This window comes from Pygocentrus nattereri, chromosome 8 (genome assembly GCF_015220715.1).
Source record: "Pygocentrus nattereri isolate fPygNat1 chromosome 8, fPygNat1.pri, whole genome shotgun sequence".
Classification (NCBI taxonomy): domain Eukaryota; kingdom Metazoa; phylum Chordata; class Actinopteri; order Characiformes; family Serrasalmidae; genus Pygocentrus; species Pygocentrus nattereri.
In genome coordinates, this window is record NC_051218.1 from 28,900,086 (window position 1) to 28,925,009 (window position 24,924).

Below are 24,924 nucleotides of genomic sequence, written 5' to 3' on the forward strand. Positions count from 1 at the left end.
CCTTTTTTGTTTTTTTGGTACTACATAGAACAATTTTCAAAAAGGTGCTACAAAGAATCATCTACAGCACATTCTCCATCAGTCTGAAGAACCATTTCATGATGCAAAGAACCCTCTAATCATTCAAACGGTTCTTTGAGAGTTCATGGTTCATTTTCTTTACTAAAGAACCCTTGAGGAAGTATGTAGAATGTCTTAAATATGATTGAATTGCATATCGTTTAAAATATTTACTACAAATATGTAAATACAATATATTATTTTTCATTTAATGTCTTCTTAATGTTCCTAAAATAATGATAACATTTAAATAAAATATAAATAAAATAAAATACCTCCTCCTGTCTAACTTAGTATTTTAATCTACACTCAATATGTTAAAAGAATAGAAATTCTACATATGAGATGAGAGAGCAGTGGTAAAAAATAAAGAGCAAAAAAGTGCATTACAGAGAAATAAAAGGTACTTCTTAACATCCGTTTATTTTTTTCCCTTTCATTCATTTACTTTTGAATACTTATTTGCTTTTCAAAATATCTTTTGGTTCATTTGTCATGAAACATTCATGCAGTGCAAACGCCAGCTTGTGCTTTCAAAGCACAAAGAAAACAAATAATGGTGATACATTTGTTTTAAGACAGTGACGAAACATTTGCTACTGAAGCTGGAATTTATCTGTTTACTTCATTAATGTAATTTTCATTCAGAAAAGCTTTGCTCTGATAAACAGCTCTCTGTTTGCTTCATGCACACACACACACACACACACACACACACACACATGCAGAACACACACCACCCACACACAACCTCCTTTCACATCCAGACAGCAACACTCAAGGCCCTCCATCATTTCCCCATCACGTCCACGCTTGCCTGCGTCATCTTTGGGAAAATAAACAGGCCGGTCAGCTCGGAGCTGGCAGGGCAGATCTGGAAAACGTTCGTCTGAAGTATCTGAACTATCAGAACTGATTGTTGATGCAGCCGATCACTGCACTGTCTCCCAGAGTGTATTTCTGTCCACTCGCGAGACAATGGCCAGACTCCGCCACTCTCTGTCCTCCCTTTCCAGCTATTTTTCACCCATTTATTTTGGGAATGGACAATCTGCAGAGAGCCTGCAGCCTGCTCTCAGATATCTGAGGATGAAAGGATGATCTTTCTGTCCTTTCAGAAAGAGGGCCAAAATGTACCTTTTTAAAGGGCCAATAAACTGCAATTATTTAATGTTCCACTATTCTTTGGTTCTATGCATGAAAATCAATGACCATTTTCTCACCTCTGTTCATCCCTTAGACAGGCTCTTTATGTTAGTGTGCTTTTAAGAAGGTTGTGCAAATGTTTGAAACCCCTGGTCAAATGGCATGTTTTGTTGATTTTCTATGTAAAAACAAGTTAACACAGCCTGCACAGAGAAAACAGTTACAGTTTTCTGTAAATTGTAGTGCACAGATTGGAAAAAAATATATATGTTAAATGTGCCATAACTTTTGCAAAGGCCGTCTTTAATCTTAAATTTAAAAACAAAAACAAAACATCATTTGACCAGGGGTGCACAAACGTTTTCATACAATGTGGTGGGTTGTGTGGTTGGTTAGTGTAGTGGTTAACACCTCTGCCTTCTACACTGTCGACCGGGGTTCAATTCCCCGCCTGGGTAAGCACCCTACACTATACCAATAAGAGTCCTTGGGCAAGACTCCTAAGTCTCCTAAGACACCTTCACCTACCTGTGTAAAAAATGATCAAGTGTAAGTCGCTCTGGATAAGAGCGTCAGCCAAATGCCATAAATGTATATTGACGTAAATGTAAATTGTACAACAATTCTGGTTTAAATTAGTCATAATTCATTTTTTATGAATTTTCCAACCTCTCTTTATAATCAAACAGGTTGTTTTTGTTACAGTTAAGACTGTTGTATATGCAAATGAACTCTGTTCTGATTGGCTACTCTTTATTGTGCCTGGTTCAAAAGGCAGTCAGGGCTGAAAGACTCTTTATAACGTCAGTGTAAATGGGTGGAGCTAAAACAGATATATGTAAATGTATGTGTGGATTTGTGACATCACAAAACCAAATTCAGCTTAGGTTACAGTGAATGGTACATTTTAAAACTATATCAGTGTTCACATACTACCCCATCAAAAAGGTGGTCCTTCAAGGGTTCTGTAATAAAGAAAGTGGTTCTTTATAGAACTATATACACTCAAAGAATCCATTACATGATTGAAGGGTTCTTTGAATCACAAATGTGTTCTTTAGATGGATGGAGAATGAGCTGAGAGTATCTTTATAGAGCCTTTTTGAAAAGGGATCAATGTAGCACCAAAAAGGGTTCCACTACTGTTGCAAGCCAAAAAAAAATGTTGGTGCTATAAACAAACCCTTTTGCCAAGAGTGTACACAGAGATGCTTTATTTTAAAGTGAGGAAATCATTTAGCCCTTTAAGATGCCTGAAGGCAAACATTATGCAATTTTATTTATTTATTTAATTAATTTTATATTATCCTACAGCAAAGGGCTTCCCTTATCAGAATACACACACACACACACACACACACACACACACACACACACACACATATATATATATATATATATATATATATATATATATATATATATATATATACACACATCCATATAATATACATATACAAATACGTATACATATAAGTTTGTGCACCCCAGTGAATTCACCCGTTTAGTGAAAATAATTACAGAGAACACATTTAATGCACTTTTTAAAACAGTACAGTTTAGAATCTGCATAATAATTTTTAAAAATTGGCTGTTGCTAAAATAATAATAATAATAATAAGAAGAAGAAGCAGAAGAAGAAGAAGAAGAAAAATAAAAATGATAGTACATTTCTTTTTCAGTTTAAATTTCTATGTTTTAGATTTTTATTTATTTATTTATTTTTCAATTTCATCCTTGGGAAACATAAGTAAATAAATAATTTATTGTGCAAAAATTATAGCAAATTTAACCTATAATATATTTTTTTGTTTTATTTTTTCTTTTCAATATGTAAACTTAACACATTTAAATATGGCAATTTTTGGTGCCTGTGCAAAAATAATGGCACTTATGTTCTAATTTCTTGATATTTAATTTTTTTCTTTCAGTTTTTTAAACCAAGCAAATTTGAATATGACATTTTGCAACTACAACACACAGCCTGGGGGAAAAAGGGCCTGTGCTGAAATCATGGAACATGTTATATTGTGACATCTTTTCAGGCCAAAGCTTGTAATTATTTATTTTTCCCCTATTCTGTAAAATTCACTACACAAGCATATTGCTGAAAACCTTGTATCTCTATTGTTAATGTTTTTCAGTTTTTGACATAATTTGAAAACACCTGTGGGTTTTTATATTGTACATACATTTCATGATGAATGGTGCCAAAAGAAATGGCCCAAAATGACTTTGGTTCCATTGACTTACATTAAAAGTAAAGCAGGTTTTTTCCTTCTCCTGTACAGTTACCATTTTCGAAATAGGAGGTTTTCTTCCCATAGCAGTGATACATAGTAGAGTGTTCTCTGTAGAGGGTGCATTAACTTATGTTCACTTACACTATTAACAAAACATGTCATTTGACCAGGGGTGCACAAACTTTTACTAATGTATGTAGGCACACATACAGCATCAAAAGCAATTTCTCCTACTGAACCCAGAGCTGAGATCTGAGTAGAAAAAATAAGCATTTTAAATAAAATATATATTATGAATATGCTAGTGGTACATGGATTATGGATGCATGAACTAGAACATTCATTTGAATCCGAGTTTAAATCCAACATTAATGAGAGCAGAAAAGGATGGAAGAGGAAGTGAACGGTGGTGAGATGGAGGAGGAAATGCAGGAATGTGATTGAAGGAAGAGTGGATGGAGGAGCAGAGGGAAGAGCGGAAGGAGAGTGGAATAGCACTTCACGCCAGAGAGTTCAGGAGGATCTCGGAAAAAGGGACTGAATTTAGCTGGAAGCCAGCAGTGGCGTTTCACAGAAACCTGGCACATGGCAGAGTGATGTCGCAACGTATCTATCTTTAGCATGAAAAAGCCTTTTCAGATTTTTTAGCTTAACAGTCATGATTCATCGCATCATTATTTAAAAGGCAAAATTCTTGTTTTCTTTTCTTTCGTCATTTTCCTCTCAAATGTCTTCTGGCTTTTGTGTGGACATGTGGGCGGGGAAAATAATTTTAACCAATAAGACCAAGTTTTACCTCCCCTTCCCTACCTAGCTTAGAGACCCATCCTCATACTGAGTTTCACTTACAGAGTAGGGAAGAATATTGTACTACTTTTTTTTGTTCTAGTCATTATTTATTTACATTTTAGAAGATTTGAACATTTAATTTACAACATTTCAAAAATTCATGACTTTCATACCAACATTAAACCTTACATTGTTACATTGAACATTAAAACTGTGTTTTGTATCTCCTGTAAGTCACTTATTTTGGAGGTTTTTTGAGAAAAGTTCCTTATTTAGAGAAAGTTTAATGGTGCTTACTTGTGGTTAAGTTTCCGCTTGCTAAACATGAGTGAGTGAGTTACAAACCAGGTTTTTGAGGTTGCACTCAGTGCTGTCCTGCAGGTCCAAATCACAGATTCCCAATCAGTCGAATTGACGTGTTCATGCCCCACCCACAAATGCATTGCTACTGTTGCAAATTCAGATAGTTTTTACAGAATGTTGGCAAAAAAATCAACCTAATGAGAAATTAATGCACAGCTTTCAAAAACTAAGATTAAAGATTAAGATTTATTGATATGTTGCAGTTATCTTGCATGGGTGTATAGAGTAAAACTGCTACGTTTTCAGGCAGTTCTTTTGTTATGCGATTGAGGCTGCTAGCTAGCTAACTAAGTCAACATTATAGCTTCCACCACTAGTTGCTATAGCATTGCTGAATTTACTTTGTATTTGTGATTATAGTAACATTGCTGCAAAAAAAGAAAGCACAGACAAAATGTTGCTCTGAGCCACTGGTAACTTAGCTAGTCAGACAATGTACTGCTTAATTGGTCAGATAATTATCCCTAATTATAATTACATCAGTCTTTCTCAACAATGCATTTCAAAACACATTTTGAATGTAATTTGAAATGACTAAAACACAAATTGAGATATTTTGACAAAAGTTCTTAATTTGATTAAGTGAGATTTTCCAATACAGTTCAATTTGAATGTATTTGTAGAGTGTTTACGTCAAACGCAACAGTGGAGGAAAAGTTCCCTAACAGCAAGAACACAAAACCTTGCAAGGAGCCAAAAATCAAAATAGGAACCCATCAAATGCTGTAAACCCTGTAGAAAGAATGTATTTGTGGGCATGGCATGGATTTAAGCACAGTAAATCTGAAGCTAGATCATCTTTATCACACTGCTGTTGTATGGAACTTGCCTCACTCTGCCATATGCTAACGCCACCCTTGCCAGGAGAAAGTCAGATAGTGGGAAAGAGAGAGGGAGGTAAGGTACAGAGAGGTATAGAGAGAGTGGATGGGTATCTCTCTGGGCTGGGATACTCACACGGATAGTTGGCTTTGTAAGGCGTGCGCGAGTTTGACAGAAGCGCATCGCACTCTCTCCTGTCTAGCGTGGAGGCGTGGAGGTGCTGTTGGTGAGGGTGTTGGTGGTGTTGGTGTGTGTGGAGTGGCGGCTCTTTGCCGAAGGTGGAGAATGATGAGTGATCGCCCACGATCAAATCGCCTTCAAATACCTCAGTGTCGGGCACGGCGTCCATGCCCGGAACGTGCAGGTTGCTGCGGTAATCCGCGCCCTGCCGGGACTCTGTGGGCACGAAGCTGGGCATCCAACAGCGGTCCGAGTGACCCAGGGCTTTACACTCCTCCGTGCAGTTCGAGAACAAATCTGCTCCTGTGTGGAAAGAAAGAAAGGGGTTCAGTTCTAAATGCAATGAACTCTCTATGGTTTATGGACGCTTTACAGAAATCTGTGTTACCTCTGTGTTACCATCTAAATTCATGTCTTTTTGATATATAATTGACAACATTGAGTCGCTACAGGTTATAGGCAGCATTTAGTTTATTGTTTGATTGAAGTTAATTCATTAAGAACTAATAGCGAGTTTAATAAGTCAATAATACTGCTGTTTTCCATGTTCTAAAAAGTTGTTTTAGTCACTGAACTCATTGCACATTTAACTTTACATGGAATGCTGACTTACTAAGTCATTGCATATTGTGGTATTGAATTTGTGACTTATTAAAAGACTGTTTATCAATTTTTTGCATTTAATTAGCGATGATGACTTATTAAACTCCAGAGCTCACCTGACACTTAGCGATCATAAGGATCAAATACAATTTTACAGTAATATGATGTGAAGTTGTAATAATTCTCTATAAAGTACAGATTTTGACAAAGTGTTTAGTCTGTACTATTACAACTAATTACAGCTCATTGGTGGTTTTCACATTACAGACCTCCAAATGTGCACTAATACAGATCACAATGGATGAAGCTTAATGCACAGAGAATGAACCATTTAGAAAGGTAATTAAACTTATTTATTAAACTGAACTTAATAAAATCCTTAATAAAAATTCTATAAAATACACTGTAAACAAAATAAATTTGTTTCCACAACTAAAACTTTTTTTTTTTCAGCTGACTGACATCATGAAGAAAAAAGTGACTCAAAATGGACCATGTCCTTCAGCAGGCTGCCCCTGATTGGTCCAAGAGCTGTTTATTATCCAAAGTCCCATGACACATAAGCTGTTAAAGCAATAACAAGTGATCAAAAACCCCAGGTTAGATCAAAGTAAGCCTTAAGTTGCTTCCATTTTCTAAAAAGCTGTTTTAGTCACTGAACTCACTGCACATTTAACTTTATATGGAACACTGACTGGGTATTGTACTTGTGAGTTTTTGAAAGACTGCTTATCACAATTTTTCACATTTATAGAGAATTATTACAACTCCAGATCATATTATTGTAAAATGGTATCTGAGGAAATCCTGCTTTGTAAGACAATCCCATGATCCTGCTGTTTTTCAGAGTCTCATTGCTCTTCAGTTTCAGTCTCCATTCCCCAAACGATTAAGACAACAACACTAACATTATTCCTCCAAATAAACAGACACATGTTCAGCTCTGCCTACTTATTATTCACCACCATGACATAATATTTTATCATCAACAATAACACAAGAAGGCAATAAGGGGGATAGTGGATTCTGCAGTGACTGAGATTTTTAAAATAGAATATAAATAACATCTCACAGTGAAAGCAGCATTTTACAGTATACATAAATGTAGCGTAATTATGCTTTTAGTGAACGATGCTGCCTGACACAGCTGCCTAAAAGCAATAGAAGCAGATGCTTAAACAGAAATTAGGACACTGTTGGCTAAAGCTAGGACAGTACTTAGGAAGTTTAGTCTAGTTAGGATGTTTGTGTGACACTGTTTCATGATCTGGCGTTAATGATAAGATTATGAAGTTAGGAGCTGTTATTCTGTTATAGCTGCTGTCCTAAATTCAGGCCATACTGAAGTGTCATTGAGACTAAACAGATCAGATTTCAGAGTTTTTTCCATTTTTGCCATTTGTTTATTTATTTATGTATTTATTTATTTATTTTGATTGGACAATTTGAAAACTTCAAATAACCTTTGAATTGTGTGAAAATGACATGATGAATGGACCAATAGAAATGGCACAAAATTATTTGGGGGGGGGGGGGGGGGACTATTTTACATTAACTTCCACTACAACTAAACAATAGTTCTTCCTTCTCCTGTAAAGTTGTCATATGGGAGATATGACGTTTTGTTCTAACAAAGACGAAATGCTTCAAAAACATTGTATCAGTGAAATACCGGGTGCCATTAGCAATTTAGAAAGTACTTGCCACTCTATTGCAGAGTGATCTATACCAGCCAAACATCTTACAAAGTACTTCTCCATTTCAGACATCATTACCAGGAAATGAATTAGCAGTTATGGACTAATTAATAATGTATTGCTCTGTTAGATTCTTTTCATTTGTATTTGGAAACCATTGATTAAATATCTTTTATGGGGTGTTTTATTCGCGGTGATGCTATAGCCATTCGTGGCCAGAAGTCCAAGGAAGCAACACTGGAATCTGGATGGGTTGAGATGGTCGTCCCGTCCCCCATCACTCTGGGAGATGCTGACCAACACAGGGGCCTGTTAACTGATGTTAGAGAATTGAAAGTTAGTGTTCCCCTCCAAGTGTGTTGAGCCATTGAGTGGCAGTTTGAAAAGATGCAGTGGAGCTTTACATTTTGTGCTATCATTCATCCTCTAAAGCTGAGAGGAGGTCTAGCTAAGGGATGCAAATGAACACGCTACACTGAGGAGAAAACTGGGGAAAAACAAAAATCTTACATGAAACATGAAACATGAAATAATTTCATTTAAAATACATGAGTGTTATGAGTGTACATATTGTGTGAATACTGTGCATCAAACATTTGGGGATAAGTACATTTTTTAAATAGTTTACAACAGAAGTGAATGTTTCCTTTGTCTGTTTGTAATAACAACATATTGCTGATGTCGGAAGTTAAGTTAAGTGATACTTTTTTTAATCCCACAAACAGGGAAATTCCACCTCCGCATTTAACCCATCCATGAAGTGAAACACCACATACACACTAGTGAATACAAACACACTAGGGGCAGTGAGCACACTTGCCCGGAGCGGTGGGCAGCCCTATCCACCCTATCCACGGGAGCAGTTGGGAGTTAGGTGTCTTGCTCAAGGACACCTCAGTCATGGACTGTTGGCACTGGGAATCGAACTGGCAACCTTCCCTAACCTCCAGCCCACCTCCAAAATGATAACTTTAGATAGGTGTAGTGTAGTGGGTAACACCTCTGCCTTCTACGCTGTAGATTGGGGTTCAATCCCCGGTTGGGTAAACACCCTACATGATACCAATAAGAGTCCTAGGGCAAGACTCCTAACAATACTTTTGCCCTCCTGTGTAAAATGATCAAACTGTAAGTTGCTCTAGATAAGAGCATCTGCCAAATGCCACAAATGTAAATTTAGTTAGTGACAGTGCTAACTTGGGAACAATGCCACCCATTTTATCTTGATGTTTTGATGTCAGCACTCACACCTTTCAGGCGTTTAAAAAAACAAACAAAAAAAAAACTTTGGGCCAAAGAGCTTCAAAATGTGCGCTTAAAAATAGTTTGAACCATAAAACTGTTCTGCTCCTCACACCAAGGAAGATACTGTGACAAACCTGAAGCTGTTAAACCATTAGCACATACCTGCGTTATGTTAACAATAATGTAAGAGTTATTTTCTCCTTGTTATTTAAAGAAAATCAGTGAGTCACTTCACACTTCTCTGGTCCCTTCTGGTACTTTCTCAGCGCAGAGGAATGAGATGTCATTTAAAGTCACATTGAGGTCGTTAATGATGGCAAGGCGAAGCTGACGCCTCCGACATTTCCAGACTTATTCGAGAATTAGAAACGTACAAATCCTGATGAAATATAATATGTCATTCAATTTGACCATATTTAAAGCTGTGAGCATGAAATGGCTTCAGCACCGCAGGCTTCAAGCATGGGGAGATTGGCTTCTACGCCGTTTCCGTTTTTGGAGTGAATTAATATGTCGAATTACCCTGATCAAAGCATGTGGGGAGAACACACACACACACACACACACACACACACACACACACACACACACACACACACAGAAAAGGAGCTCAGCAATTTACTGAATGCACTAATTTCTCCCCATACATTTCCCTCTTTCTTCTGTTCGAGATCAAAGCTAGGTAGATGGAAGAACTAACCCTGGAGATAAACCCTAGCTCTTTCTTTCTCTCTCTTTCCTGTTCCTCTCAGCACCTTTCACCCCAGTGTGATGCAAAAACTGAGTTGTCTGAAAGAAAAAAGTGTTATTCCCAACTAAAATCACACTTAAATCTTTCTACATAACATTGACATAACCCTGCCATAAACATGTCATACATTTTTAAATTAACACATTTTAAATATTTCAACAAAAGCATTTACTTAATTGTAGTCAATTTAAGTGTATTATTTATAAAGTATATTTTAAAACAGTGACTTTTAAAAGATGCTTTAGTATATTTTTGGTGTATTTTAGTTACTAAAACTAACAACTAAAGACACAAGAGTCAAAATAATTTTTAAGTGTACCAAAATTTGTGTATTAGCAATCGCTGAGGTTAACTTCTTTGCAACATAAGTCCAATTTATAAGAGAAAAGAATGCATTTCAACATGATTTAAATATAAGTTAAATTGTGTTTCGTTATTCCCAAAATATATTTAATTAATGTACTGAAGTGTATTTACTGATATTGAAATAGAATTTATAGTGCATCTTAGTTGCAAGCAGCATACAGTAGGATTTGATAATATATGTTGTGTTATAACACACACTGTGTCCACTTTATTCTACATAAGTGCAACTTAAATCATCCTAAGCACCCAAAAGCACTTAATATACATTCAATCACAGCTCAATTATAATGGAAATACACTTAAGTTTTTCATTGAGTATAAGAATAAGCATGCAAACAAATACATACTTTTCATTTTAAATCAAATTTTAAGTACATGTAAAAGCTTTTTCTTTAACAAGGAAACGCATGTCAACATATGACATGTTTATAGCATGATTATGTCGATGTTACTACTCCAAAAACATACCTGTACCTACAATTTTGAGAGCCCCAAATCAGATGGACATTTTTTCCTTTCTCTAAGTGCTTGAGTTGACAGACAGAACATGAACTAAATAAACTCCACTCTCTACTCTGAAAGTCAAGCTTTTGCTGAAGCTAACTGGTGTGAAACTGTTGCATCCACCGTAAACGTGTTGCTGAAGAAATGATGTGCTGGCCCTCCTACTATATGCCATACGTGACCAGTGTAGTGACCAGGGGCAGAGAAACACCCTAAATCTTATCTGTTTAGTCACCATGACAACTGCAGTCAGCATCTAATTTAGGCCAATAGCTATTACAGAACAAAAGTCCCTAAGTTCATAATTGTATCCACACTCTAGATAAGAAGAGAGTTCTACTGAAGAAGGCCAACTTCCCAAAATACTTTCTCAACTCTAGATCAACCCCAGTGTTCTCCTTGCTTCAGTTTTAACCTACTGTTTCCAACTGTAGATTCTGATCTTCTGCAAACACCTCCCTAAAATACAGTTTGGAAAAGTATTGGTGCATATAAACTTAAAACTTATAGTTTTTCAAGGGTACTTTATTTAAAAAGGCATCTATAAAGAACTATGAAGACTCAAAGAACCCTTTGCATGGTTTGCATTATGAAAGGGTTCTTAAGAATATGTTGTAGATGGTTCTACATAGGACCTTTTCAAAAAAGGTTCTACATAGCACCCAAAAGGGTTCTTCCATTATCACAAGCTTGACATCATAACAACAGAAGAACAGTAGAACCCTTTTCTAAAACCATCTACAGCAAAATCTGAAGAACCTTTTCATGAAGCAATCATGAAAGGGTTCTTTAAGTGTTCATGGTTCCATATAGAAACCTTTTCCTTACTAAAGATCCCTTGAAGAAACATCTTTTTGTAAGAGTGTGCTTTTAAACTTTTCAAAATATATCTAATTATCAAATTTATTTAGCTTTGATACATTTTACTCTTTTCTGTTCACTGATTTGTCTTTGTATTCTGATATATGTCATTGCTTCATATAATTTGAGCCAATACTATTTTTCATTTATTTATTTTGTTATTTTTTCACTGTATAGTTATATGTGGAAGTTTTTGCACCTTTGGTCAAATTGATTGACATGATTTTTGATTTTCTAGGTAGATTTTAACACACAGTTACTGTTAAATTCACATGTTGGGGGAAAACAATACATTTATGTGGCCATATTTTATGTTGTATAGTTTCCAGTATGTTAAACACAGCAAATAAAGAGAAAATGTGCACTAAAATGGCCATACTTAAGTTCTCTGTAGCTTACGTATTCCAATTTTTTTCACAAAGAAAATGCATAATTTGATCAGAAGTGTTCAAACTGTTGCACATGACTGGATTCCTTCAAATATTAATAAACTAATCCAATATTATTCAAGAAAAATAAAAACATCCCAAACACACTCTCAGAAGTAAAGGCAATAAACTGTCATTGGAGCAGTTCCCCTCTTTTCACTGGAGTGGCACTCTCAAGGGTACATCTCGGTACCTTTAGTCAGGGAACATAAATGTACCTAAAGCACCTTTATTTCTAACAGTGTAGACCTCTATTCTCAACATCAACATGAGCACGACTGCCCAATTCAAAGAGTTCACCACAAACAAGCCAGAGAAAGGAAGATTCACATGTGGCTTCAATGCTGTTCACCTCAGCTCTGGTCTACAAATGCATTCTGCTTAGCCGTGTTTAATCTGAGGCTTCTGAGCCACCCGTCGCTTTAATAGCAGAATAACCGAACGAATCGGAAAGCCAAGAAGCTGCGCCACAAAGGTGCGACATGCAAAGTCAGCGGGAGCAAGCAGATCCTGTTAGCCGGGCCTGACTGTTCCCCAAGACTTCTTTTCCTTTTTTTTAAGTCCTGTTATCAGCCCAGCAGGTGTAAGCCGTTCCACTGCATATGTGTGTGTGTGTGTGTGTGTGTGAGTCTAAAAAGCTGAGTAGTTCCAAATCCCCCCTCAGCCCCATCTCAAAACTCCTCCATGTCAAAAACAGTCAGTAATTACAGCTGCCGCATTAATATTGTGTGTGTGTGTGTGTGTTTTATCTATTTTTCTTTTTTCCTTTTTCTAAGCAGCTCAAAGTGCCGATGCTGGTGGTTCTCAGTGCTCTGTGTGTGTGGGTTTCCATGGGGGGGTGGGGGGTGGGGGGTGGGGGCCCTGGTTTTTAATCCTCTGACTAGCCCTTCAGACAGAAGACTGGTCAGCACATGCAGACTTTGGGTTTTTTCCTGCTTTTAAAGAGGATTAGAGTCATTCAACACAATATGCAAACAGTCTGCTTAAGACAAGGCCTTATGGGCTGGGCTGCAGGTCTCAGCCAAGCAGGAGGCAACAAGTGAGACGCTGTTTAGTCATCAAATGCAGCTAACTTTTACATAAGTGATGGACATTTGAAATATCCTCACTAGCACAAGCCAATTTTAATGGCAAAGAAAAGTGAGAGAGGGAAATAGAGAGAGAGAGACAGGAAGACCAAGCGATAGACAAGAAACTGTGAGGAGGAGTTTGATATTTAGAGAGAGCAAGATAAGACACTCAAAGGCCAACAGACTCTTCCTCGCCTTCTAATCCCAGCGAGACATCTCGATATCTCCTGACATTTTATGAAATTAAATGCTCTGTGTATTCATACGGTGTCACTGTCTTTCTTCCCCCACCGGTAAATTGTAAAAGCAATTATGTCATGGATTTACAGCCGGGTTCGGAGAGAAGGGTTAGAAAATATCCAAGGAACATTTCAGCAACAGACTTACTGAACTGGGACTGGAGAAAACTGGTTTATTTATTAATGTACATATATATATATATATATATATATATATATATATGTATGTATGTGTGTGTGTGTGTGTGTGTGTGTGTGTCTTGGGTTGGATGGCAGTACAACTCCTAATTTTCAAAAAATCACCCTGTTTTTCTCAGATCTTTAGCACATTACCTTCTCTGACACTGATGGATTGTAAAACCTTTAGTTTCTCAGAAAACTAAAACCAAAGTTTCTCAGATTTAAAATTAGCCTTTTGAATTTGAAGCAATTCACTTTGAAAAGTGAACCCTCTGCATTTTCCAAATAAAGGTGCCAAAAAGGATTCTTTGCACTGTCCCATAGAAGAATCACTATTGGTTCCCTGTAAAACGTTTTCAGAGAACCATAAAGAACCACACATAATGAAAAGGTTCTAGGATGAACTGTTAATTGCCATAAAAGATACCCCTATTGGTTCCGTAAAAACAAGAACCACTGTTGTTTCCTTAAAATACATTCTTTAGAGAACCATAGAGAATCTCTAGATAATGACAAGGTTCCAGAAAGAGCTGCTAAATTGGTACACAACCTTTGCACATAGCCATAGATGAACCACTGCTGTTCTCTTGTAAAAAAACTAGATATCCTATTGTTTTTCTTACAAACATTCTTTTGAGAACCATAGAGAACCTCCACTTTAGGAAAAGGTTCTCTTAAATTGGCACAACACATTTATATGTGCATAATGCCATAGATGAACCACTACTGGTTTCCTAAAAAAAAACATAACCCCTATTGTTTACAGCCTCAAAACATTCTTTAAAGAAACAACAGAGAATGCCTACATAATGAAACGGTTCTAGAAAGAACTGTTAAATTGGTACCAAATATTTTTGTATTTGTGTAATGCCATAGAAGAACCACTATTGTTTCCTTTAAAAAGGAAATTGTTTTAATAAAAAATAATATAAAATAAAATCTTTAGAGTACCATAGAGAACCTCCACATAATGAAAAGGTCCTAGGAAGAACTCTTCCACTGGTACAAAACCTTTATATTATATTAAGGTATTCAAAAGGTTAATAGCTGTTGAGAATACATACTGAAAAGTAAAGGTTCCTAAGTGCTTCTCAGCTTGGATGGTTCTAGGAACAACCTGTTAAAAAGTTGTCAAAAAACTCAAAAGAATCTCCTCTTTGACACTTAATAATTTTTATTGTATCTAAAGATGGCACCACTTTTTCTTTTCTTATAGTGTGAAACAATACTAGCAGTGACATTAATATGTTTATTTAAAAACTACTAATTTAACTAAGTGGTTCTTCAAGAGCATCACTCAGTGGACCCTTTGTGAGACCTTTATTTTAGAGATTGTAGATGCTCAATGTAATTAAGTGCTTATTGTAAAGCTTAGTAGTTTTTAAAGAAGATGTATCTAGAATGGTATCGGTAAGAGAGTGATGTAGGCAATCGTGTACAATCTACTCAGCCACTCTATTAACCCCACAGGAGGAAAAACACAGCCAACAACACCACATCTCACAGTGAGTGAGTGCTGTTTCAGGACAGATTTGTTACAGGTCTGGCTCTCATGCATTATTTATTGATTTATTTTCTCTCTGATATCTGATCTAGTATTTTCTACCAATATTGGTACAAATTTGCTGGTACAAAATTTGTGACATTCAAACACACATCCAGACATTTTATGAATTAAATGCTCTGTGTACTTATGTAGCATCGCTCTCTTTATTCCCCACCATTAAAATATAAAGGGAATTATGTTGCAGAAAAATTTCAACGCTGTCCAAAGAAAAACAAGTTTCTCCAATAGTAACTTTACAGGAGAGGGCAAAAATGCTCTTTACTTTCAATGAAAGTTAATGTTAAGATATTTTACTTTTAAGAAATTTTGGAGCATTTCTATTTGTCCTACCATCATGAAATTTTAAGACAATTTAAAGGAGACCTGGTAATTTCAAACTATGCAGAAAACTAAAAATCACAAAAAATAATTAATATTCATTTTATTTTACTATTTGGACAGCAACAATATGGAGTTTGGAGAGAGGGGCTAGAAAACCTCACACTTGCACATCTCTGTTACAAGCATGGTCTCTAAAGAACCATCCATTTTAAGTATTTTTAAAGAATTAAATGTGGTTCTTCAGTTGCAGTTCTTTAATTGCAGTGCTCTTCAGGGGCTGTTACTTTTAAAAGGATGCTTTTATTTTTAACGGAAAAAATCTAAATAAACATCGCAGCGCACTCAAAAATGAACGTTCCTAAATACTTTTTGTCTAAGATGGTTCTAGGAACACCATCTACTTGATAAAGAACTTTGACATTATGTAATAAAAGTTCTTCACCAATGAACTCTTTAAAGGTGTGTGAAGAGGAGAAGAACATGTCTGATGAGTTTTTTCAGCAATAACATAGAACCACTATTAGCCCCCCCCCCAATCATAATGAGTGTGAAGAACCTTCAGATAATGTAATGGTTGTGAACCAACTGAAAGGTTCTTCCTACCACCTTTAGAATATGGGGAGGACCTCTGAACTTCAATAAGCTCAACTAGGATTGTTCTCTAAAGCATCTTCTAAGGAAAGTTTACTAAGGAAATAGAAGTGGTTTCTCTTTTGCATCACACAAAGAAGCCTTTAGCAACCTGTTTTGAAGGTTGTTTACAGCTAATGAGACACTCATAAAAACAAAGATTCTAAAGGCTTCTTAGCTTGGATGGTTCTACACACTTAAAAAGATGGGTCTTCTGGGGTTCTTTTGTAAGGAAAATGTATCTACATAGAACCATGAACACTTAAACAGCACTTTACATGATTAAAGAATTCTTTGCATGGTGAAAAGGTTCCTCAGATTGATGGAATCTTGATTGATGGTGCTTTTGAAAAGGGTTCTATGTAGCACCAAAAAGGCTATTGTCCTGATGTCAAGCGTGTAACAGTTGAAAAACCCTTTTTCATCCTTTATAGAACCATCTATAAAGTACAATCTTAAAAATCTATAGTTACACAATGGACACTGAAAGAACCCTTGCCTGAATAAAGGGTTTCTTGCATTATTAAACAGTACTTAAGAATGTGCTATAGATGGTTCTATATAGAACCTTTTTGAACAGGATTCTATAACAACAAAAATGTTTCTTCTATTGTTATGATATCAAGCTTGTAACAATAGAAGAACCCTTTTGAGTGCATTTTTCAAAAAGGTTCTATATAGAACCATCTACAGCATGTTCTCCATCAACCTGAAGAGCCATTCACCATGCAAAGAACCTTTTAATCATGCAAAGGGTTCTCAGAGTGTTCAGTGAAGAACTGCATCCATCGAAATGTTCTTTGGGGACAATGAGTGGTCCATGGTATCGGTAAAAAGAACCTCTATTTTTAAGAGCTTATAAAGACGAATTGGTATTCTTAAATGTGCAGGGGTAGAGCAGAGGTAGAAGAACATGAAGCGCTGCAGACGGAGGTGCACCCGTGAAAGAAATGACCCGTTATAACGTCTCTTTCATTCCTGGTTTGCTCCACTGCTCTCCAGACAGAAGCTCTGCAGAGCCCGGGTGGGATAATAACCTTCATTTGCTAATTGGTATGCACAGGTCTAGAAATAAATTACTGATCAGTGAGCTGTTTCTGGGTGCCTCCGTGAACTGCAATCCAAATGAGGGATTTAGGTGCAGTGTGGCGGATTGGCAGGACAAAAGAAAAGTCAGAAAGGGTAAAAAAAAACAGCACTACATTGCAATCTGCAGCCCGAACATCATCTAGCAAAGAAACCGTTGGTGGAAAAACGTCTCTGTGGCATTAAACCTGCATTACACACTGCCTCGTCTGAATTTCCTTAATGCATTTTTGCATAGAAAGCACAAATTAAGTAGATCCCACACTTAAGGCAGCCTTGTTGTGCACTGGCACCGGTGACCTGCCGCTGATGCGGCATTGCGATAACAATGAGAGCGGATTTACAAACCTGAGACGAGCTTTAGCATTTAACAGAAAGCGTTCGGATTTTAAAGGCCCTGACAAAGTACATCCTGACAAAAAAAAAAACGAAAAACAAGGTGGTGGTAAACAAGTAGTGGCACATAAATCCAAACGGATAAGTAGAGAACTTCTCATTAAAATGAACAATGCAGGAGCCCCTGAACGTCCTCTCCGACAAGCCAGCGCGCTTTCAATTATCTTAATTAAACAAGATACTTCACAGCAAAACAATTAATTCTAGTGAAGAAAACATGCACACAGATCAGGGGGAAAAAATGAGATTCTGTAACGGCACAGAGCTCGTGAGATGGAAAAGCGAACAGATAGCTTACGACGTAACATCCAGATGGACTTGCCGCTACGAACATGACCTTATGTCTCAAAAAAAAAGAAGAAAAAAAACCCACTATGGCTTAAGCTCTGTTGTTTTAGGCTAAATTAGACGCCATGGCGGTCCATCTGAGCACTCCATTTACAGCATATGGTGCTCCGGATAACAGCAGAGGGCATATGCTCAACCAAAGACAAATTAATGGTAATCAGATGCATCTCTCTGGTTGTATTTATTTGTGTGCAGCTATGTCATGATTAGGCTACATGAGATGAGGCCTGGTCACCTCTACAGCTCGTCAAAAGTTTGAGAACACATCAGTTTTCAATACTAAAAGAGCAGATTTTCTTTATTAGCAGGACACAGGAGGTTTATTTAGTTTTTCACATTAAAAAAAATGGAACAATGATCAAAAAGCACTCCTTAAACTCAATCTGTCACCTTCTTATGATATCAGCACTCAGGTGTTTGGGCCAAACTTTTGGGAAGCACTGTCAAATGATTATTTAGGCAAAACCTGCTCTTCATACCAAAGAAGACATGTGAAGCTGAGTGCTGAAGATAAATACAGTACACCCACAAGATTAACACAGAGTAGCTTCAAGCTCTGATTTCTTACATATTTGCACCCTAACAGTAAAGTCAATGTGTCCCCAAACTTTTGACGGGTGGGGTAACACCGCTTTTCTGTCTGCTGCAGCACAGCGATAGAAGGCCGAATGCTGACACAAGGATGATGGGAGGCTATGAAAACTCTCACGACTTTAATCGCATTTGGAGGGCACAGAGTACCAGGCTGTGAAAGGTGAGGATAAGAGAAGCAGGCGGGACAGTAGAATGGGGGCAGAGAGGTGGGGGAGTGGGGGTTAAGAGAAAAGGGACCAAGCAAGCTCAGAATAGCAGCATGTAGAGGTTTCGAGCACACTGCCCATCAAATGTTTTAGATTTTTCATAGGTTTCAACAAGCATGTTTTCCAACATTAAAGACAAAAATTATCACATGTAAACATTGGTGGCAGTTCTACCTTGGAAATGATGTCAAATACCACACATTTTATCCTCTTTCAGCTTGTGTAAACCACTTTTAGGCCAAAAGAGCTTCATTATGTGTTTTTGACAATAGTTTAGAAAGGAAAACTGTTCAAATATTATTATAGGCAAAACCTTCTCTTCAGTTCAAGGATGATAAACTGATGAACACTGAGAAAGTTGAAGCTATTTATACCCAAATGATCATCATGGAGTAGCTTTAAGTTCATGTTGGCAGATTTTATTTATTTATTTATTTTTTTCTGCATTGGTTACAAAGTAACAGGAAAACATTTTAGACTTTAAAAACAGAGCACATGTTTGACAGGCAGTATGTCTCCATGGGGTTGGATTGTTTGAAACGACATAAAATACGTTCATGCCGATTTAAAATAGCAGCAACTCAGACTCAAGCACACATTTTGGGCTGTCTAGATACTTTAAAGACCCAGTAGTTCCTGACCCTGGTTCTGGAGGACCTCTGCCCCCCACACTTTGCTCTAACACAACTGATTCAACTCATCAGCTCATTAAGAAGGCCGTCTTGAGTTGAAGTAAAGCAGAAAAAAACAATAAAATGTAGCTAAGTTAGCTTTTATTGCCATTACTGTCTTGCTCTCTGATCTTAGCAATTGATCTGTTAAGTATTATTGGGTGTTTTTTTTTTTTTTTTTTTTAACCCTTTAAACTCAAGGTTCATAATTCAGTAATAAAGACCAAGGCATATAATGCAGAACTACAAAGTAACTGGAAATTATCTAGAAATTGCAATGAGACTAATGCTTATTTATCGGATAATAAGATTTATATGTGACCTTACACATGTGACCTTAGAATTTTATTTGTACTTATTATTATAATGCAAAACTGCACTAAATCATGAAAAAAAGAAAATATATAGTTCTGTATGTATATACAGTCATATGCAAAAGCTTGTGCACCCTGGTCAAATTCAAATACAATGTGTTGTTGGTTTCCTAAGTGAACATACATACAGAGAATACACTTCAGCTATTTTGATGCATATTATGGTTCACTTGCTGAATTTAACATGATGGAAAACACAAAACAGTCCAGATTTAAAGCCTATAGAGAATATTTGGCTATATATATAATATATATATATTAGCTCAGCAATTGTTCAGCTGTTTGGAGCTACGAAAGACTGTCTGCACATTTACACACAAAACTTCAACATTTATAGGCATCAAAGTGAAAAATACCCCATACTAAGTTAATTTATTTATGTGTTTCAGGAATTTTGTTAAAACCATTAAAAGCTTAACATTTTGCGGTGTGTGTGTTCCTTTTGATGAAGCAATACATAAGGTATCATCAGCCTCACAATACTTGGTTATGGATGCACAGAGGAGACCGGAGGATGTGACTAGTTGCTTGCCATCCATGAATCACTCGTTTGTCCGAGGCTCAACCTATTTGGTCACGTTCCCACAGAGCAAACGACAGGCCGCCAGCCCTAAATTCCTGATCTAAATTCCCCCGCATCCCTGGAGTGGCTGGTGGACGAGTGAAGGTCACACTAGAGCAGAACCTCATTACAACCCTAAGTATTTACAAACAACAGGATTACTCTCAGCACTGGGCCTATTGTTCGGAGAAGAGTTTCCCACGTATCTAAACAAGGCCAGGAGCCTGCGGGACAGCTGATAGCATCACACTGTGCATTAGCTTAGCGAGGAATGTTGAGGAGACATGACAAGGCCTGATTTTGGGGGTTTACTGCTGGTGTATGTGAGAGAGAAAGAGGCAGGGAGAGAGACAGAGTGAGAGTGAGAGATTAGAGAGAGGGAGAAAGTATATTTAAGAAGAATGTGTATTTGCTCGGCGTCTGAAGCCTGCATGGTGGCGATAAACACTCTCAGCCAACTACAGCACAACGCTAACGGCTCTTTCACTGTCCTTTCAGCACCACTCTTCAACACGGAGCTTTACAATGTGCCAATGTTTTGCAATCCTGCTGTTCTAGCTCCTCCACCCTGCACAGTTTAGGGTGCTTTCTGCTCTAAAAACATCTGAATCAACAACTCGGATTCTTGGCTTTCTGGTTTATTCTGTTAGTAAAGCAACTGTTAGCTCAAAGTCCCAAGTTAACCCTTAGAAGAAAAGAAAGAACCTCAACGTTCTGTTGCTGGAAATAAGCATAATGGAAATTAATTTTAATTACTTCACACTCACAGCTCCCTGAAACAAGTGTATACATTTTGTATATTTTTTTACATTTCTGCCATGTTTCTGTTGCAATTTGGCATCAAACTAAGTAGAAAAAGGTCTAGATGTAAATTAAAGTGCAATGCAATGTTACTTACTATGTAATTACTTATATTATTCTTATGTTATTATTATGTATAAATAATTACATCAAAATAGTTCTGACAAACCACAGTAATAATAACCCTACACTTCTAAGGGTTAACTCTGGTTGCTATAGTAACTTCATCCCCCCTCAATTCAATCAACGCATTCCGTTTTATACCATCACGGCAGTTTGTAGATCAGTCTTAGATCACTAACAACTTCAAGCAGCCTCTTAAAATGAAAGGTTCTGGGACTAGACGAGTGGTTCTAGGGAACAACCAGTTGGCATATTAGCATCATGTGAAAAGTCTTTAAACATCTAATTTAGAAAACTTGGTCTTCTTTAAAAGACCACGCTGTGGTTCAATATTGAGAACAAAAGTGGTTCTTGCTCTAAAGAACCCTTTATATTTTAGTTACATGTGAATAAATATACGGGTTGAAGGCTTATTCTGGTATGTTCAAGCAGGGAAACACTAAATCATTTGAAGCAGATGAATCCAGAAGAGAAACATGTGAACTAAACCATTAACATCAAAACACGACAGTATCAGGGCTTCTGGTGACGACACAGAGCACAATGATAAAAGAGAGCAAGACGGAGGAAACTGACCGGAGGAGTGTCCACGATGTGTGGCGTCATGGTCACTGTCCCCCTGCTCACTGTCCCCATGCCCACTGTCTTTTGAGCTCACTATATCTGCCTCCTGGAAGGCCGAGCTGGAAGGAAAGAATGGGAGAGGAGAAAAGAGAGGGAGGGTTTTGACTGCTGTACTGCATGACTCTTATATAACCACCTTATTATCACGGCTCACAGATGAAATGGCTACTTCACACCACCTCACATACTCGCTACTTACACACTCAACATAAAATGAGCAGCATTTGATGCTGAGAGGACAAAGTCCATTTGTGAGAAGCAAATAACATGTTCAGCACAAAACCTTCAACTGATGTAGAACAATTTCATGTGCAGCATCTTTAACTTTACAATACCATGAATGATGAACCATCTTTTAAAAAAAAGATAATTTGAATAGGCCTATTTGGACCAGAAGATGCTCTTCTATGATATCAAAGAAACCTTTGTGGCAACTTAATTTTTAAAATGTGGATATCATAGTCAAGATAAAACATAGACTTGAACAAATTCCAATTGTTTTACCTTGTGTGAATATTTAGTGGTGAAAAAAATAGAAATGGTCCAAAATTGCTTGGAATAAAATCCTGTTAAATGGTCTTCCACTAAAAGTAATTATCCGTCTTATCTTCTCCCAAAGTTACCATTTTGGAGATATAGGTTTTGTTTTAGCAATACATATGCATCTATCACTGCTGTCAGAAGACAACCTGGTATCTCCAAAATGGCAACTTTACATGAAAAAACACACTTTACTTTTAATGCAAGTCAATGGAACCAGATGTTTTCATCAAGTAATTTTCTGCTGTTTCTTTTGGTCCATTCATCATGAAATTTCCAAACAATGTAAAGGGCAACAAGCATTTTCAAATGATGCCAAAAATGGAATAACTAACTAAAATAAATAAATAAATTCCAATGGGTCACATGACTGGGTTGGCAGGTGTAAAAGTGACGCACTTACCTGTTTACACGCCTCGGCCTGTCCACCAGATAACTGAGCTCTGCCCGCTGATGCTTCGTCTGGAAGAGAGACAATACACTTTAAAATAAATATAGATTTTTTAACTGTTACACAAATTCTAACAATCACACTGACTGCTGACTTTATTTATGTAATATGAACAGCCACAATCACAGACTCTAAGATCCCAGTATGCAAGCCCACACGTCATTTCCTCAACTATATTAACATTCACAGTTACTGAATCATTACTGACTAATCTGTCCTAAAGCTAACAAACAAATCATAAGCCTGGAGTTCAAACGGCTAATAAAGTCAGCAAACTTGTGACCTTGTTGAGTTGTTTGAAACCCCGGAATCACACTGGGAATTGTGAGTGTACTCTTCCAAAGTTAGGAGAACAAAGAAAGTCTAGAATGGTTTACTAATAATACTAATAATGATGGTTAAGAGGCCTGTGATGGTTTTATGCATGTGTCCCCTGAGCAGCAGGCTTTGTGCTGTGGGTTAGAACCCTTTAAAGCAGTGCTCCACTACACACGGCTCTTTGTTTCCATGCGCCTCTGCAGCACCGTGACCCGCATAGATAACGCAAATGCTGTCGGCACTCAGCATGCAGCACCTATCCGAGAGCAGGCCTTCACACACCCATACAGCAGGCAAAGCTACTTTTGGGGACGGGCGGAGCATGAAGAACCAACAGCTCTCTGTTTGAGCTTAGAAACTGCACCATAAGGCTTTATGTGCCACCATTATAGCCACTAATTTCATAATAATTCAGATGAATCCCTCAGGAGCACTTAATTCAACTGACAAACAGCCATAAAATGGCTCAGTTACATAAACTGCTCCATATTTCACTCAACAGCTCTCACTGCATGTCAGTCAGCAACAGAGTTGCTTCACTAGCATTTCAGTAATATCAAAGGGCCAAAGGGCTACATTCACATTTAGTAATTATAATATGATGAAGAAATATTAGATAAAGAGTCAAAAATGTAGATCCAATATCGAAACAGATGTATAATAATAGTTTCTTTACAATATGTCAATACGTTGAGTTACACACTGGACACTGGGGATTATAACACTACTGAATATATGTGTGTATATATATATATATATATATATATATATATATATATATATATATATATAATATGCTGTAACATCACTGTAAAAACTTTCTTACAATGTAAAGACTTTGTGTTCTCCTAACTTTTTCTTTAAAGCAGAAAACACGTTGGCCTTTATTGTGTGGTATTTAATGCAGCTTTATATATTTTAATGATGTCATAAATCATATTATGCTATATAGAATTTTATAAAACTATATATAACATATAATTATACGCCATTTATGCAGCTCCACTGACATAGAAGGTTGTGAATAAGGGGATGTTGGCACTTTGGAGTTTGATTGGAAGCCACTTTGCTGACTTTATTAGACCAGTAGTGAGTCAGTTAACAGAATAACCTCCATTAATCAACGCTAATTAATGCTCACCTCACTGGAGAGCAGCCCTCCATTGGATATGATGTCCGGCTGCTGCTGTTGCTGTTGCTGCTCTCCGTACGCGGAGACCAGCGCCGCGCGCGCTCCCGGGTCTCCGTGCGCGCCCCCGCGGGCCGGGCTGCAGGCCTTGAGGAACATAAGGTCAGTGCTCGCGGCCTCCGGGCTCAGGCACACCTGGTAGCAGTAGTTCTGCTTGCGATGCAGCGAGCCGAAGCTGCCGGACTCTTCCACGGGCACCTGCGCGCTCCCGACGCCACAGGGCGCGCTCACGCTGACGTTGTGCGCGCTCCCGCTCCCGCCTCCTCCGCCGCTCTGCACCAGCATGATGTCCGACTTGCTGAGCTTCTTCTTCTTCTTCTTTTTGCTGGAGCGCGAGTGGCGCCCGCAGCAACCACCTCCGGCGCCCGCGCCTCCGTTCCCGCTGCCCGCGCACGCGCCGCCACAGCACCACGTGCACGCGCAGCAGCAGTGCAAAGCCGCGTGCACGTTGAGTTTCTTGTCCTTGCGGCAGCGCACGGCCAGCGCGATCATGGCCAGCAGGAAGATGAAGGACACGGAGCCCAAGGCCACAATGAGGATCAGCGTTAAGTCCAGAGAAGCGTCCTTGGCTTTGGA

General features: G+C 37.7%; 1 protein-coding gene across 2 annotated transcripts in view; it reads right to left on the reverse strand.

Annotated features, from left to right (window-relative positions):
- pcdh10b (protocadherin 10b) overlaps positions 1 to 24,924 on the reverse strand; it is a 31,675-nt gene that overhangs the window by 4,112 nt on the left and 2,639 nt on the right. Inside the window, exons 1-4 of one of the 2 annotated variants that reach the window (XM_017703730.2) lie at positions 24,301 to 24,924; positions 22,794 to 22,852; positions 21,803 to 21,909; positions 5,559 to 5,906 (exon numbers count right to left, since the gene is read on the reverse strand). The exon at positions 24,301 to 24,924 is cut by the window's right edge and continues 2,639 nt beyond it. In XM_017703730.2, the coding sequence (XP_017559219.1) occupies positions 5,559 to 5,906; positions 21,803 to 21,909; positions 22,794 to 22,852; positions 24,301 to 24,924 (1,138 nt within the window). The remainder of the gene's footprint in view (positions 1 to 5,558; positions 5,907 to 21,802; positions 21,910 to 22,793; positions 22,853 to 24,300) is intronic. The other variant, XM_037540577.1, reaches the window with a different exon arrangement.